Below are 14110 nucleotides of genomic sequence, written 5' to 3' on the forward strand. Positions count from 1 at the left end.
GTCCAGACGCGAACCCGTGCCCAAAACCACGATCCTACTCGGCGAGTTTGGGCTCCAACTCGCCGAGTCTCCTCACAAACCACCAAAAATACAAGAATAAATAATACCTGGGAATCCGGGGTGTTACATGAGGAATATGAAAGTGTTTCCTGTGACCAAGATTGGAGTTTATTCTTTATTGCTTAGTAGTGAGTTAAATTTAGAGTTGAATAATTGTTGCTACTCATCGGATATGGCGAGAAACATTATTTCCTTTCATGGTCTGTATAAACAAGGTTTTAGATTTTCATGTGATAATGAAATTGGTTCTATTAATGCTTTCTATAATGGTGTATTTTATTTTAAAGCATTGCCTTGTAATGGTAAATATGAAACTGTGATGGTTGTATATAACTTAGGAAATAATGTGTTGAATATTGATTCGTCCAATGGTTTGGACAAGGCATGCTTGTGACATTGTCATCTTAGACATATCAACAAGAAACACATAACTCAACTCCAAAAGGATGGAGTCTTGGAGTCATTCGACTTAAAGTCGGATGACACTTGGTAATCTTGTTTGCTTGGAAAGATGATTAAGTCAACCTTCACCGGTACTTGTGAAAGGGGTGGGGGCTGTTGGATCTCATACACACCGATGTGTGTGGACCCTTCAGATCCACCATAAGGGATGCTTCAATTTTTTTTGATGATGCTGACAATCCATTGTATACTTACGTTAAACAATACTAACCAAATTTCCAATCTCATTAGAAGTGGCATAAAAATTCATTACTAAATTCAACATTTTAAAGTTATTCCAATTTCTCTAGGTATTGAACCAATGATTTTGCTTCTATATAAAATTCTAATAGAATCTATGAATTTTATCATGTTCATGAAAGTAAAGTAAGATGTTAAAAAACATACAACTATTGTAAGGTCGAAACTTAAAAAAGAATAAACCCTTTTTAGATGACCCATAAATGTTCCTGAAAGATAAAAACCCACACTATTATGGTATTTGTCATATTGATTCTCCACCTTTTTTTTATCAACAAAATAGTTACCAAGACCATTAATGGGAAAAACTTATTTTTTTGTAGTTCTTTTTATTTATGACAATGTTGCATTACTCTTACATTATAGCATTGTATTTTTATTTTTTTAAATTTTTATTTGCGATAAAAATGTTGGACATTGATCATTTTACTATGTATTATTTTTACTATTTTAAGTTCTTAACCAGTGACAAACAAACGTTTTCAAATTTATTATTAAATGTTATGTTTTTTTTTTGTAATTTTATATTTTTTTTAGATTTGATAATCGTATAGTACACGAGTTATAACATAGTAAAAAATAACAACTATATAATATTTTTACGGTTGTCTCATATTTTTTTTACCAAACACCTGCGTCACATTTTATTTTATTTTAGGTTAATTCACTTTTTTATTTATGTTATCTTATTCAATTCCATTCCTCTAGCATACAAGATATCCTTGGCTCCATATCATATTTGAGCAGAATAATTTATATTTGGCGATTATCATTTAAAATAAATTTTGCTGTTTTTTACCAATAATATTTATCTAAATCAACTCCCCAAAACAGACCTTACTAAAAATAAGAAAAATAAATTAAAAATTAAAATAAATAGAGGGGAGGAGTGGGCGAGTGGAGGGTTTTCGAAAGCTTCTTATATCTCTTCTTCTGGTCGCGGCGGATTCCATCGCCACTAGTACTCATCACTCTCCTTCGAACTGTGTGTAACTGTGTTAAACACGAACGGATTCACAGATTCTTGCTTTGTTGGGAGTGGAATCGCTGGTGGTGCGGCGGCGGCAGCGTCGAGTTTAGATCTGATAAGAACTATGGGTAGCAGAGGCGGCGGCGGAGGTAATAATGGCGGAGGAGTACAAGGAATACCGGCGGCGTCTAGGAAGATGGTACAGAGTCTCAAGGAGATTGTAAACGGAGTCTCGGAAGCTGAGATCTACTCTGCGCTTAAAGATTGTAATATGGACCCTAACGAAGCCGTTAATCGGCTCCTCTCTCAAGGTGAAAAAGAAATTGCTTTTCGTGCTTTTGAATTTCTCATATCTTGTTTTATTTGTTACGATGATAATCTCTAGAGATTTCACAATAGTTGTCTATTTTTTTATTTGTGTCGTTCTCGCACTACAAAGTTTGAAGCAGTTTCTCTTGTCATACAAGCAAAAGATTATTGCTTTTGTGGGATTTAGGGTGTCTATCACTGCAAAAAAATAAAATTTAGAGGGTACTCAAAGAAACTGGAACTCTCTATGTGTAGAAATATTCAACTACATATATTCTTTAAAATTTCCTTTTCATGAGTTGATCATGGAGATTTAGAGCATTGTATGTCTTTTAAGTGGGTTTTGTTTTGCTGTTTCAAAATATGAGAAAAACTAGATTGATTTATTAATTATTATAGCTCTTTTCCTATACTTTTTTTTCCTAGAAATTCAGTAGCAAGACTTTTAATTTGGAGGTTCTTCTTAATGTATCATGGTAATGAAAGTTTTAAAACCAACATATGGCTCTGGATTTTAGTGGCAATTTCCAGAGTGTGTTTATGTTTTCTTTTCAATGGAAAACAATAAGTAGTACCATATGCAAAGTCCATATTGTATATGCATATTAAGTTTAAAACATCACTCCTAACATGAAATTTCTATTTTCATATTTTAGATCCTTTTCATGAGGTGAAGAGCAAGCGAGAAAAGAAAAAGGAGGTGTGTGGAGTTGCATCAAGTCCTATCCCATTAACTCCATTATATGTTATTCAATTTCTCATTTAATTATTTAATTATCACTTTTGTTTTTGTTTAGTTTAAGGATACCACAGAATCCAGGCCTCGTGGTGGTGGTAGCACTTCAAGCCGTGGTGGCAGAAGTGGTGCAGATCGTTATTCTGCACGTGGTGGTTCAACACAATTTAGCTCTTCTGGTATAAAAGTTGATATATATTTGTATGGTTTCATGTTAACTTGAATATATATAATTCTGCTTTAATTCTTATATAATGTGCTCTGTTTTAGAATCTGGTGGCCTACATGGGAAACCTAGGAGGGAAAATGGGACAAGTTCTTATACAAGCTCATCTGCTCCAACTTATGGGGTTTCTGCAACTAACACAAATCGGAATCCACCAACTTTCAGGTAACAATGTTATAGATATGAATAATGTTTAAATATTATTTGATAAAAGCAACACTACAATTGAGGACAAATTGTAAAAAGGTTGGACTTTATGGGGAAAGCTTCTTTTTCCATTACTTTCTCTATTCAGTCGTTCTTTTTGTATTTAGTTAAAAAGAAACACTCATATATAGATCATGTGATGCCATGAAGATTTTACTTTTTCTAAACCGAATCAAACCAAAAAGTTATATTTTGAGTTTCAAAAACCGTTTTCTTCGGTTTTTATTTTGTGTTTCTTAATCAACCATGTTGATAAAATTGAACAACAAAACTAATTTACTAAATTATAATAGAAGACAACTTTAACACATCTTCACTATTCTCTATTTTTCAATGAAACAGTAAATGTGTTTTACCTTTTTTAATCTTTAACGTACTTAATCAGTTAAAACTTATACATAAAGCGAACATCCTTTATCTATTTTTTGTTGGGTTGCTTTTCATACAATACAAAACCAAACTTAATCTCAATATTTTATATCCCAAAAACCAAAACGTTTTATATAAACCAATTTGTGTTTTTTTTGCACACCCTAATGTTTTTGGCTTTGCTAATGTAGTGGTTCTATTGGCTATGAAAATAAAGCATCAACTTTCAGTGCACCCGAGGGTCCCACAACCGTTTCACAACAACCTTCCACTGGATATCAATCTGCATGGATGGGTGGCGTCCCTGGTCAAAAGTCAATGGCTGACATTGTGAAAATGGGTAGACCACAAAACAAGACATATAACACTAACACCTCTGTTACACAGCCTCCATCAACACATTATGAGTTTGAAGATTATGGTTCTAAAGCTCCTGAAATCCATCAAGAACATGTTTCTGTTTCTCCTGTTGATGATTGGCCCTCAATTGAGCAACCACAAACAGTTGGGATACAAACAGTGGAGCCTCATGTAGAGCCTGAAAATGTGGGACATTTGGATTTGCAATATGAGAGAAATGATCATACGGATGAGGTTCAGGGTGAAGATGAAGGTGGTTTTGAAGATCATACTACAAATCATGTTGAGGATACATCTGGGAGTGTGCCTGTTTATGAGAATTATCCTCATGATTCTTTTCATCATGAGGATAATTCTTTCGAGCACAATGAAGGTATGTTTTACATTCTAGAAAAGAAACATACTATATGAATACAACACTTTCTCCAAACAGACATTATTAACCTTTCAACTACTTTCCTACAAACTAATCTTGAGTTGGTTTTATTGGTGGAATACATGTTTTTTGTTTTTTTTGTGTTTTTTTAACAAAAATCATCTTTGACTTATTCAGTTGAAGAAGGTGATGTGTCAGCAGCTTCAGTGAGTGCAAACATGCAACAACTTAACATACAAGAAGAGAGCCACGTGGATGAACAAGAAGAGGATATTCCTTCTGTAGTAATCCCAAATCACCTTCAAGTCCAAACTGCTGATTGCTCACATTTAAGTTTTGGAAGCTTTGGTGCCACAATGAACACTGGATTCCCAGGATCTTTCACATCCAGACAGATGAGAAGCAAAATAGAAGAGACACCTGTCGAACCAGATACTCAATCTGTTGGACCTTCTGAAACCAGGTAAATATAAAAATATACTGCAATAGACGTAAACGCCCTTCTCGTCCTCATCAGAGTTGTTCAACATGAGTGGATTGTGACTAATGTGACAAAAATTTTGTTTTTTTGTCCAACTTCTAAAGTTAGTTGGATAAGTACTTGCTTTAGATTTTTACTAAAAGACGTAAATGCCCTTTTGATTTCCATCTACAGAAATCCTGAGTACTACAATGATGAGTCTATAATGACATCGGAAAGCAATCAAGTCCGATCAAATTATGATTTACCTTCTGCCTCACAAACAGAGGTGCTAAAGCAAGAAAATCCTGAAGTGACACATGGCAATCAATATAGTTTCCCTTCATCGACACCTGGACAGGGTTATACCTTTGATACCACTCAGCTATTGAACCCTTCTTTCCCTCAATCTCAGACACTTACACAGATGCAAACTCCAACTCCTTTCTCTAATGTCATGGTAATAAATAATAATAAACTAATAATACAGATGAAATTTTTTTTTATCTACTTTTACTATTTTTACACCTTTTGTATATATTTCTGATCCAGCAAGCTGCATATACAAACTCATTACCAAGCACATTGTTAGCAGCAAATGGTCATCCTGTTGGAGAATCTGATCTTTCATACTCACAATTTCCTATTAGTCAACAGATGCCTACTAAATATGGTAGCTCAACTATTTCAATGGCAGAGGTATTTCACTATTTTACTCAATTATCATTTATCATTTATCATACATAAAATTACAAATTTACGATTTTGTCCAGGCTTTGAAAACGGGTGTTTTCTCATCATCTCAACCAACACAACAACAACAACAACAACAGACGCCACCTGGAAACACAATCCCAACGGGCCCCGCTCTCCCGCAACAACACCTTACAGTGCACCCCTACTCTCAACCTACTCTTCCATTAGGACCTTTTGCAAACATGATTGGCTACCCTTTTCTTCCTCAAAGCTACACCTACATGCCATCTGGTTTTCAACAAGCTTTTGCTGGAAATAGCACATATCATCAACAGCTGGCAGCTGTTCTTCCTCAATATAAAAACAGTGTTTCAGTCAGCAGTTTGCCACAGTCTGCAGCTGTTCCTTCTGGTTATGGTTCGTTTGGAAACTCAACTGCAATTCCTGGGAATTATCAAGTTAATCAGGCTGCGGGTCCCGCTGGATCCACTTTAAGTTATGATGATGTGTTAAATGCTCATTATAAAGAGAATAGTCAGTTGCTTTCTCTTCAACAGGTATTTATTTCTCTTTTGCAGTTTTTCTTACCCTGTTTCTGTTTAAAAAGACGTAAACGCCCTTACAATTTATGTACATGTATTTTTTCAGAACGACAACTCAGGAATGTGGGTACACGGGGCCGGGTCCCGGACCATGTCAGCTGTCCCCGCCAGCACATACTACAGTTTCCAGGGTCAAAACCAGCAGCCAACGGGATTCCGGCAAGCTCAGCAGCAGCCATCCCAGACATACGGTGGTGCCGCCTTAAACTACCCAAACTACTACCACTCCCAGGCGGGGATCTCGCCGGAGCACCAACTCCAGCAAAACCCGCGTGATGGTTCTCTTGTGGGCGTGGGTGGGTCCCAGGGACAAGCAAAACCACAGCAGCAGTCACAGCAGCAACTATGGCAAAACAGCTACTAATGGATGGATGGATGAATGAGAATACCTGACTCAAAGGGTTTTTCAGGGTCTTGTAATGAGTTTGAAAGTGGGGTTAATTCTTCAAGTATGAAATAATTGAATGAAGTAAGAGAGTGTATTACTACACACTTGGTTTTAGCTGCTGCTGCCCTGTGCCTTGTTGCCTTGAGAGAGGTTGTATTCTATTCGGTTAGTTTGATGTAGGGACGTGCGTGCTAATTCTCGTTAGTTTTGACTTTTTGTTTTTTGCTTTTTTTTGTTTTATTGTTGGTTTTTTTTAAAATGTTTGTTTTGTGGGTTTTTAATTCCTCGTTCATCGTCAAGTGATTTATAGTATTTGATGGTGATTTAGCTGTCTTAAATATGGTTTTAATATCGTGCTGGTTTTTTTTTTTTTTTTTTATAAGAAAATGTAGTCTTTTCCTTATTTATGTTGATTGTTGTGCGTCTATAAAGGCTGGCTAGAACCTGTTAAGAGTTTAAGGGTGTTAATGTCTTAATGGGATGTGATTTAATAGGCTAGGCTAAGTGTCTGTTGGATAGTTTCTTAATGGTTCAGTTAAAAGACGGCCTTTGAATTAATCTGTACAGTTTGAATCTCTGAATCTGAACCGTGCAGCTAAAAGTGGGTTTGAAACTAGTCATTGGAGTATTTATGGAAATGTGCTACTGGGATTTAGTTTTTTTGATAGTTAACTGTTATTGGAGTAAGAGATTTGTAGATTAAAGGTTAAAATAATAAATTTTCTCAACATATCTTGTAGCCTTAAAAAATAGCATTGAATCAGCTCTTTTAATGGTTTAGTAATGAATCATTTAGTTTCTACCAAACAATGATGTAGGGTTTCCATCATGTTTCTCACTTCTTTCTACCACTTGTAGTATCAATGCTATATTAGCTTTTTCTTTTCTTATCTCATTTTACTCATTCCATCTCACAACATAGGAACTCATATTTCTCATTCCTCGTGACCTGTTCAATTTTTTATTTTAAAATAAACACAAACTAATTAAAATCATACAAAACTAATTCATAAAATATTAACTCGTCGAAACACATTTATGGGAGGTACCTACATCTCCATGGTGGGAGTAGGTATCTCCCCTATCTTTCTAATGTCCACCTTAAGTGATCATGTGATGTTTATGTTTCTTTTTGACTTAACGAGAATATGATTAATATAGGAAGAAGCTAATGACTTTGATGAGATTTTTCCTAACACTTTGTAATGTGCACTACTAAGATGCTTTGTCGGATCAATGAAAATTTTCATGTGTGTTGTCTGCACAATTTTAAACAATGTATAGACCGCTAATATAGTTTTAGTGAGTTTAGTCCATTTCAATGAAATCCCAACTACTTATAAAAACCAAATAAGTAACCTTGATCATTTAATATCCAATGTTGTCCCCAAAAGCTGTGCTTATCTTATTAATCTATAGCCTCATTTATTCAATCAATTGTGTCGTTATGACTATTTAAACCATAGACTCAAAGAGCTTACATGGAAAAAAAAAAAAGAAAAAACATGTTCATCTTTTCTCACTATAAACAATAAACAACATTCATAGAATAATATTCAAATTCAGCAAAATGGTGTACTCAATACAAAAACCAATTTTATACCCTATAAGAAACACAACAAGAAGAATAACGATTAACATGCATGTCTAACTCTCAACAAACCACTGCATTTGATTTCCATATTCTTCCCAAACTCTATCATCATCATCATCATCATCTTCATACACTGAAATTAAGTAATTCATTTAAAGTCAGAATCTTTCAGTAATAATTAAAAAAGTTACAGTATATATTCCCATTAAGTTCAAGATCTTATTACTTAAGAAGAGATCTTGTAAGATGTTCCCGTGCAGTTGCCAATGCTTGACTTATTGTCTGCAAAAATAAAAATAGTAATATAATCAGTTAAGCTATTTCACTTAATACAGAAAGAGCGTCTTAATAGAGAAAGACATGGAATTAAGGCTCTCCCATTACATCCTAACTTTTTACATATTTGTCCTTATTTATTTTTCCTTCAATATCCCATAATTTTCTCATATATTTTTTGAACATCATTTATCCAAACAAGACTTAATAAAGAAAACACAAAAAAATGTACCTGTTCAGATAGAGGAGCTCCAGAATCTACACTGTGGCTTGCAACCTTTCCAGCAATAACACTTGCATCTGTTTCCAGGATGATTCTACAAAGCATAGTAGCAAGATACTTACATGTTTGTACTCATAATAGCAACATACTTACATTTCTTTACCAATAATAGCAATATGTGACATGAAAAATTATAAAGTGTACTTCACTTCTTACCCATAATAGTATCAAACTTTCTTTACCAATTATAGCAACATTCTTACATTTCTTTACCAATTACAGCAACATACTTAAATTTCTTTACCAATAATAGCAATATGTAATTCTAACAAATGTAAACAGTTTACATGTTTCAGGTTAAATGTTGCTATTATAGGTAAAAAATAGTAAAGTACATTGCTATTTTCCACAATTTGTAATCATATCTGTCAATTAAATTTAAGATCTTTAATCGCTCACCCGCCATCAACAATTTCATCAAGGCACAATAAAATGAGATCTAGATTTTCAAGAGCCTCCTTTTTATCCACATTTCCCCTGTAAAATAAAATTTTATTAACTTTACTAATAATTTTTTTTTATCAAAAAAGTTGATTTCAAAAATACCTAAGTAAAAGACCAACTGCATCAAAGAAACCTTGAAGAACTGTGGATATAATGAGCTCATTTTCCTCATCACCTCCAGTAACAAAAAAGTGAAGGTCTTGAGCAAATTTGTAGATGATAATGTTGTTCTCAAACATTGTTATTTCCGCTGCATTTAAATCCAAGATAAATCTTTCATTTTTTCCATTTGACTTTATATATATGTAGAATATAAACTGTAAGTACATACAGCAACAGACACTTTAATACATACATTCTGTTCGTGCATTTGTCTTCTGAGTCTTGGTAAACACAGACTTTTCAAATGCTTCCTTAGAGCTATTAGTTGGCCAGTCATCTGTATAATACTTCACAGCTACACGCAATCCTTCTGAATCCAAAAGTAAAATGTTCTTCACAGAAGGGCAAGACTCCTACAACAAGACGCATCAAACATAAAGATATCTGAAGCCCCATCAATAATTCGTAGCAATGCAGCATATATACATCATGTAAAAGTTCTACATTTTGCAACCACGAAATCTGTAAACAGATTAAGACTTTCCCTTAATAGGAGTGGATCTAAAATTTATTTTGACAATGCCATCGTTAGAATTGAAGTAATTAGAACTCTTATTTTGAAAAGAAAGATTGCATTAGTGCAGATCTGAGCCCCACAAATCTTAGAATTCCTAGAACTCAACAACCAATTGATCACAGATATGAAACAGCAAAACCCGATAACAGATCTTAGAACTAATTCGGATCTTCAACTGACAAAATAGCTAGTTGATCGCTAAATTTGGATAAATCCATCTTTCTAATTCACAGATTTATATTGAGGATAATTGAAAATGGCAAATGCAGTTATGATCGAAGAGAAACGAAAAAAAGGTAAAATGAATCGACCAATATAATGGCAACAATGTGTAATATAGTAATCAGATCTGATCATTCACTTACCATTGGAGAGAGATTCTCGCGTCAAGATTTATCGGCTTTAGTTTCTCGTGGCAGATTCAGATGGACAGACTACAAAGGCGACGGATGAAGAAAGCGAAGAGTATTTGTAGGGGGAGAAAGTTGAGTGGACATCTCAAAATGACCACCATATTTTACGTATTTGACGTATTCACCCCTTCTAGTTATTTTTCTTTGCATTTCTCCAATTTTAAAGCACCATCGAGGTTTTGCACATTTGATTCGGTGTGACGGGTGTTTATGAGGGTGATCCATGATGTAAAATTACTTAAGAGTAAATTACACGAATGGTCCCTATAGTTTAAGATAATTTATATGTTTGGTCCCTAACTTATTTTTTTAACTCGGAAGGTCTCTATTGTTTGTTTTTGTTACGCGTTTGGTCCCTGTCTTAGCTAAAAAGACTATTTTGCCCTTGATTTTTTAATTTATTTAGATAAACACACTCCCAACCCCACCCCCACCCCCTTCACCTTACCTTACCTACCCCATCATTTTTTTCCTATTTAAATAATATTATTTTTAGGTAAGATAGGGACCAAACGCGTAACAAAAACAAACAGTAGGGACCAAACACGTAATAAAAGCAAACAGTAGGGACTTTCCGAGTTAAAAAAATAAATTAGGGACCAAACGTGCAAATTACCCCAAACCATAAGGACCATTCGTGTAATTTACTCAATTATTTAAACAAATTTGATATTGTGAGCATTAATTTTAGGATTCACTCATTTCTGTTTTATTCTTTAATATTATTTAGTTGTAGTTAGCTTTTCCTTGGCACATTAGTTTTGTAGATCGACGAATAAACCATAAAAAAAGAACAAGATTGCTTTATGAATGAAGAAAAAACCATAAAAAAAGAACAAGGTTGCTTTATGAATGAATAAAAAGCAAAAAAAAAAAACGATATTTGACCTTATTGATGACCGAGTGGAAAGGTTGTTCAAAGGGTAATATAGTATTCTTGTATGATTAATTATAAGGAGATTAATAAACAGACTATTATAAATAAGTTTTTTTAAGAAAATATTTTTTTTAGTTTTTTGAAAAATGACCATTTCTTTTAAATGTTTCATTCCAAACTTTTCTTTTTGGAGTGTTTAATATTACTATTTTTTAATCAAATATTTGGTTTTAATCCATATCATTGCACATATTTCCTATTGATTATGTTTATTTAACGTTTTAATAAAACAAATTTCAAACCATATCATTCAAGCAGAACAAGATAATAATCTCACTCCCCCTAATTTTACACTTTTTATGGTAGAAGAGTGGCTTTTTGATGTCACAAATGGTTTGGTTTTGATTTTAAGTTTTTTAACAAAACAAAATTTACACTTTTTATGGTAGAAGAGTGGCTTTTTGATGTTACAAATGGTTTGGTTTTGATTTTAAGTTTTTTTGACAAAACAATTAGTGTGTAAGGTCAGGGTAGGATTTAGGCCCAAGGAACTTAGGGTTTAGACATTTCTATATATTTCTATGTAATTGTCATGTAAGCAATCAAACAAGTTATTATCTATCAATATCAGAGCTTTAGGTTAAACATTTTGCTGCTGACTACAACCGTTGGTTGTTGACCTCCACCTCCAATAACCTTATCTAGTATTCGCCAGAGGTGTCTTTCTTGTTCAATTATTCTCCCCCTCTTAAATCTTCTTACCTCTTTCTCATAAAGAAAATATCTTTCATAAATAATTGTTGTAACCTATATTTCATTCTCCGATGTTTTTCGGTGTCGACTTTTTCGGACCATCAATTCTTTCCCACCATTGATGTATCTAGTTTTAACTGATAAAGCTATAGCCATCGACATTGCCTCAAGTTCTAGCCGCCGCCTGCAGATGCGATCGTCGTCATCGCTAACGTTGATGCTTCCGGTTCTTGATCTCTGTCGGCCTCCTTCTTCTGCCCATAAGATTCGATGTAGTCAATATCAGCATAACCCTATCGTCTTCGGTGTCGATTTCGCCAAAGCTCTCTCTCTCTCTCTCTCTCTCTCTCTATATATATATATATATATATATATATATATATATATATATATATATATATTATGTTTTATGTTTTTCCAGTTAAATCGTCTCTTCCCAATCAAACTGTAGGGGATTTTAGTGTATAGGTTAGGGTTTAGGCCTAAGATCCTTAGGGTTTGGGTATTTCTTTATATTCATATGTAATTCATATTTAATTAATCAAACAAGTTATTATCTATCAAAGATGTAACGCCCCATTTCTGGTATGTAATCTAAACATAACATTTTTCCTTTTCTTAAGTTGTATTCGACGAGTCAGAAGCTCGACTTGTCGAATAGAGATGGGTTTTGCACGCGAGTATAGCCGGCGACTCGACGAGTCTATATTCTTGGACTCGGCAAGCCTGCCAGTCTGGATGAAACCCTAATTTCAAGGTTTGCACCCTATTTAAATAACCTTATGAGCCCTAAACCAGCCTCCATCACCTTTAGAACGTCCCTTGTCAAACCTTAGCATTTCCTTTAGCATTTTTGAAGTATTTTTCACCTTGTGAAGGATTTTGGTGCATTTTGGGGTTAGAAGAAGAAGAGAGAAAAGGGGTATTCAAAGAGAGCAAAGAGGATCCGAGTTTTTGGTCACATTTTAGTTCCCATTGAGGTATGAAACTCAAATCTTTACTTCCTAGCATTTAGATATCCTTAAAAGCTTGCTATTGTTAATTTGAGTCAAATCTTGACTTTGTTGTCGATTTGAGAAGTAGTTGAGATGAATGGGCTTCAGATCTAGGCATTTCAGAGTTCCATGAGCTCAAGGTTGCCACCTTTATTGAGCCAAGTTCCCATTCCAAACCTAGAACTCCACTTTTAGCTTATTTTGGATATTTAAGCTCTATTTGATCTTGCATGCACGTAAAGTTGGAAACTTTACGTGTAAAACCAACCATAGGGACCCAGATTTATGGATTGGATGCACTGAAATCGATTGTATATGAAACGACCCAAAAATACGACCCAAAAATTTCATTTTACAATATAACCAAAAACCATAATCTGAGTGTCATATCATAAAACCATACGTGATGTATCCCAAACAAAATAAAAACACTGTGCGGAAAACTGTATCATACTATGTCATATCAAATCAAAACTAAATCAACTCCCAGGATAAAAGCTGAAGTTGTGGTGTGTGCGATGCCATCATCTCGAGCTCTTCCCTCTGCTTGCGGAAGTACCTGAAACCAAAACTGAAACTGTAAGCACGAAGCTTAGTGAGCTCCCCCAAACTACCACATACCATACAATATATAAATAAAGCACATACTGGGCCTTGCCCACTGCATCAAACCGAAGTCTGGAACTAGCTGCATCGGACCGAAGTCCGGAACTGACTGGGACCTTGTCCCCTGCATCGGACCAGAGTCTGGAACTAACTGCATCGGACCGAAATCCGGAACTGACTGCATCGGACCGAAGTCCGGAACTAACTGCATCGGACCGAAGTCCGGAACTGACTGCATCGGACCGAAGTCCGGGACTGACTGATCATGGCATAGCATAAAACATAACAACTATTATAATCACATATACTGCGTACTGCATCGGAACAGAGTCCGGAACACATAACACAAACATGCTTGTATCACAAAGACATCAAGCACTATAACTACTGCATCAGACCAAAGTCCGGAACTACTAATAATTAAACGGGCCGGCATTGTGGCCGTAGACCCGTTCCTACTGGAAGGAAACTCACCTCGTGAACTGGCTGCTGTGCGTATGGCTCTGGAAGCTAACTGCTGCTGCTCCGGTATCTCCCCGGCTACAAGTCCATAAACACACTCAATCAAATACTAAACACTGCACTGGGTAAAATGACTCTTTTACCCTTGGTCAAAGTCAACTCTCGGTCAAGGTCAACTCTCGGTCAAAGTCAACTCTCGGTCAAAGTCAACTCTAGGTCAAAGTCAACCCACAGTTGACCTGACTCGCCAAGTTGGGCCGCCAACTC

General features: G+C 35.0%; 2 protein-coding genes across 2 annotated transcripts; one reads left to right on the forward strand and one right to left on the reverse strand.

Moving 5' to 3' along the window:
- Positions 1-1653: 1653 nt before the first annotated feature.
- On the forward strand, positions 1654-6799 carry LOC111906591 (uncharacterized). Its single transcript, XM_023902346.3, has 10 exons — positions 1654-2043; positions 2698-2741; positions 2839-2956; positions 3048-3168; positions 3771-4312; positions 4493-4778; positions 4971-5235; positions 5328-5474; positions 5549-6028; positions 6120-6799. Exons 1-10 carry the CDS (start codon positions 1857-1859, stop codon positions 6435-6437), a joined length of 2508 nt encoding a protein of 835 aa, XP_023758114.1. The 5' UTR covers positions 1654-1856; the 3' UTR covers positions 6438-6799.
- A 1158-nt stretch (positions 6800-7957) lies between these two features.
- LOC111906590 (coatomer subunit zeta-1) lies at positions 7958-10261 on the reverse strand. Its single transcript, XM_023902344.3, has 7 exons — positions 10103-10261; positions 9414-9573; positions 9161-9308; positions 9014-9091; positions 8564-8648; positions 8282-8337; positions 7958-8188 (listed from the first exon to the last, which is right to left on the reverse strand). The coding sequence occupies exons 1-7, from the start codon at positions 10103-10105 to the stop codon at positions 8182-8184; spliced, it is 537 nt and encodes a 178-aa protein (XP_023758112.1). The 5' UTR covers positions 10106-10261; the 3' UTR covers positions 7958-8181.
- Positions 10262-14110: the final 3849 nt, after the last annotated feature.

This window comes from Lactuca sativa, chromosome 7 (genome assembly GCF_002870075.4).
Source record: "Lactuca sativa cultivar Salinas chromosome 7, Lsat_Salinas_v11, whole genome shotgun sequence".
Taxonomy (NCBI): domain Eukaryota; kingdom Viridiplantae; phylum Streptophyta; class Magnoliopsida; order Asterales; family Asteraceae; genus Lactuca; species Lactuca sativa.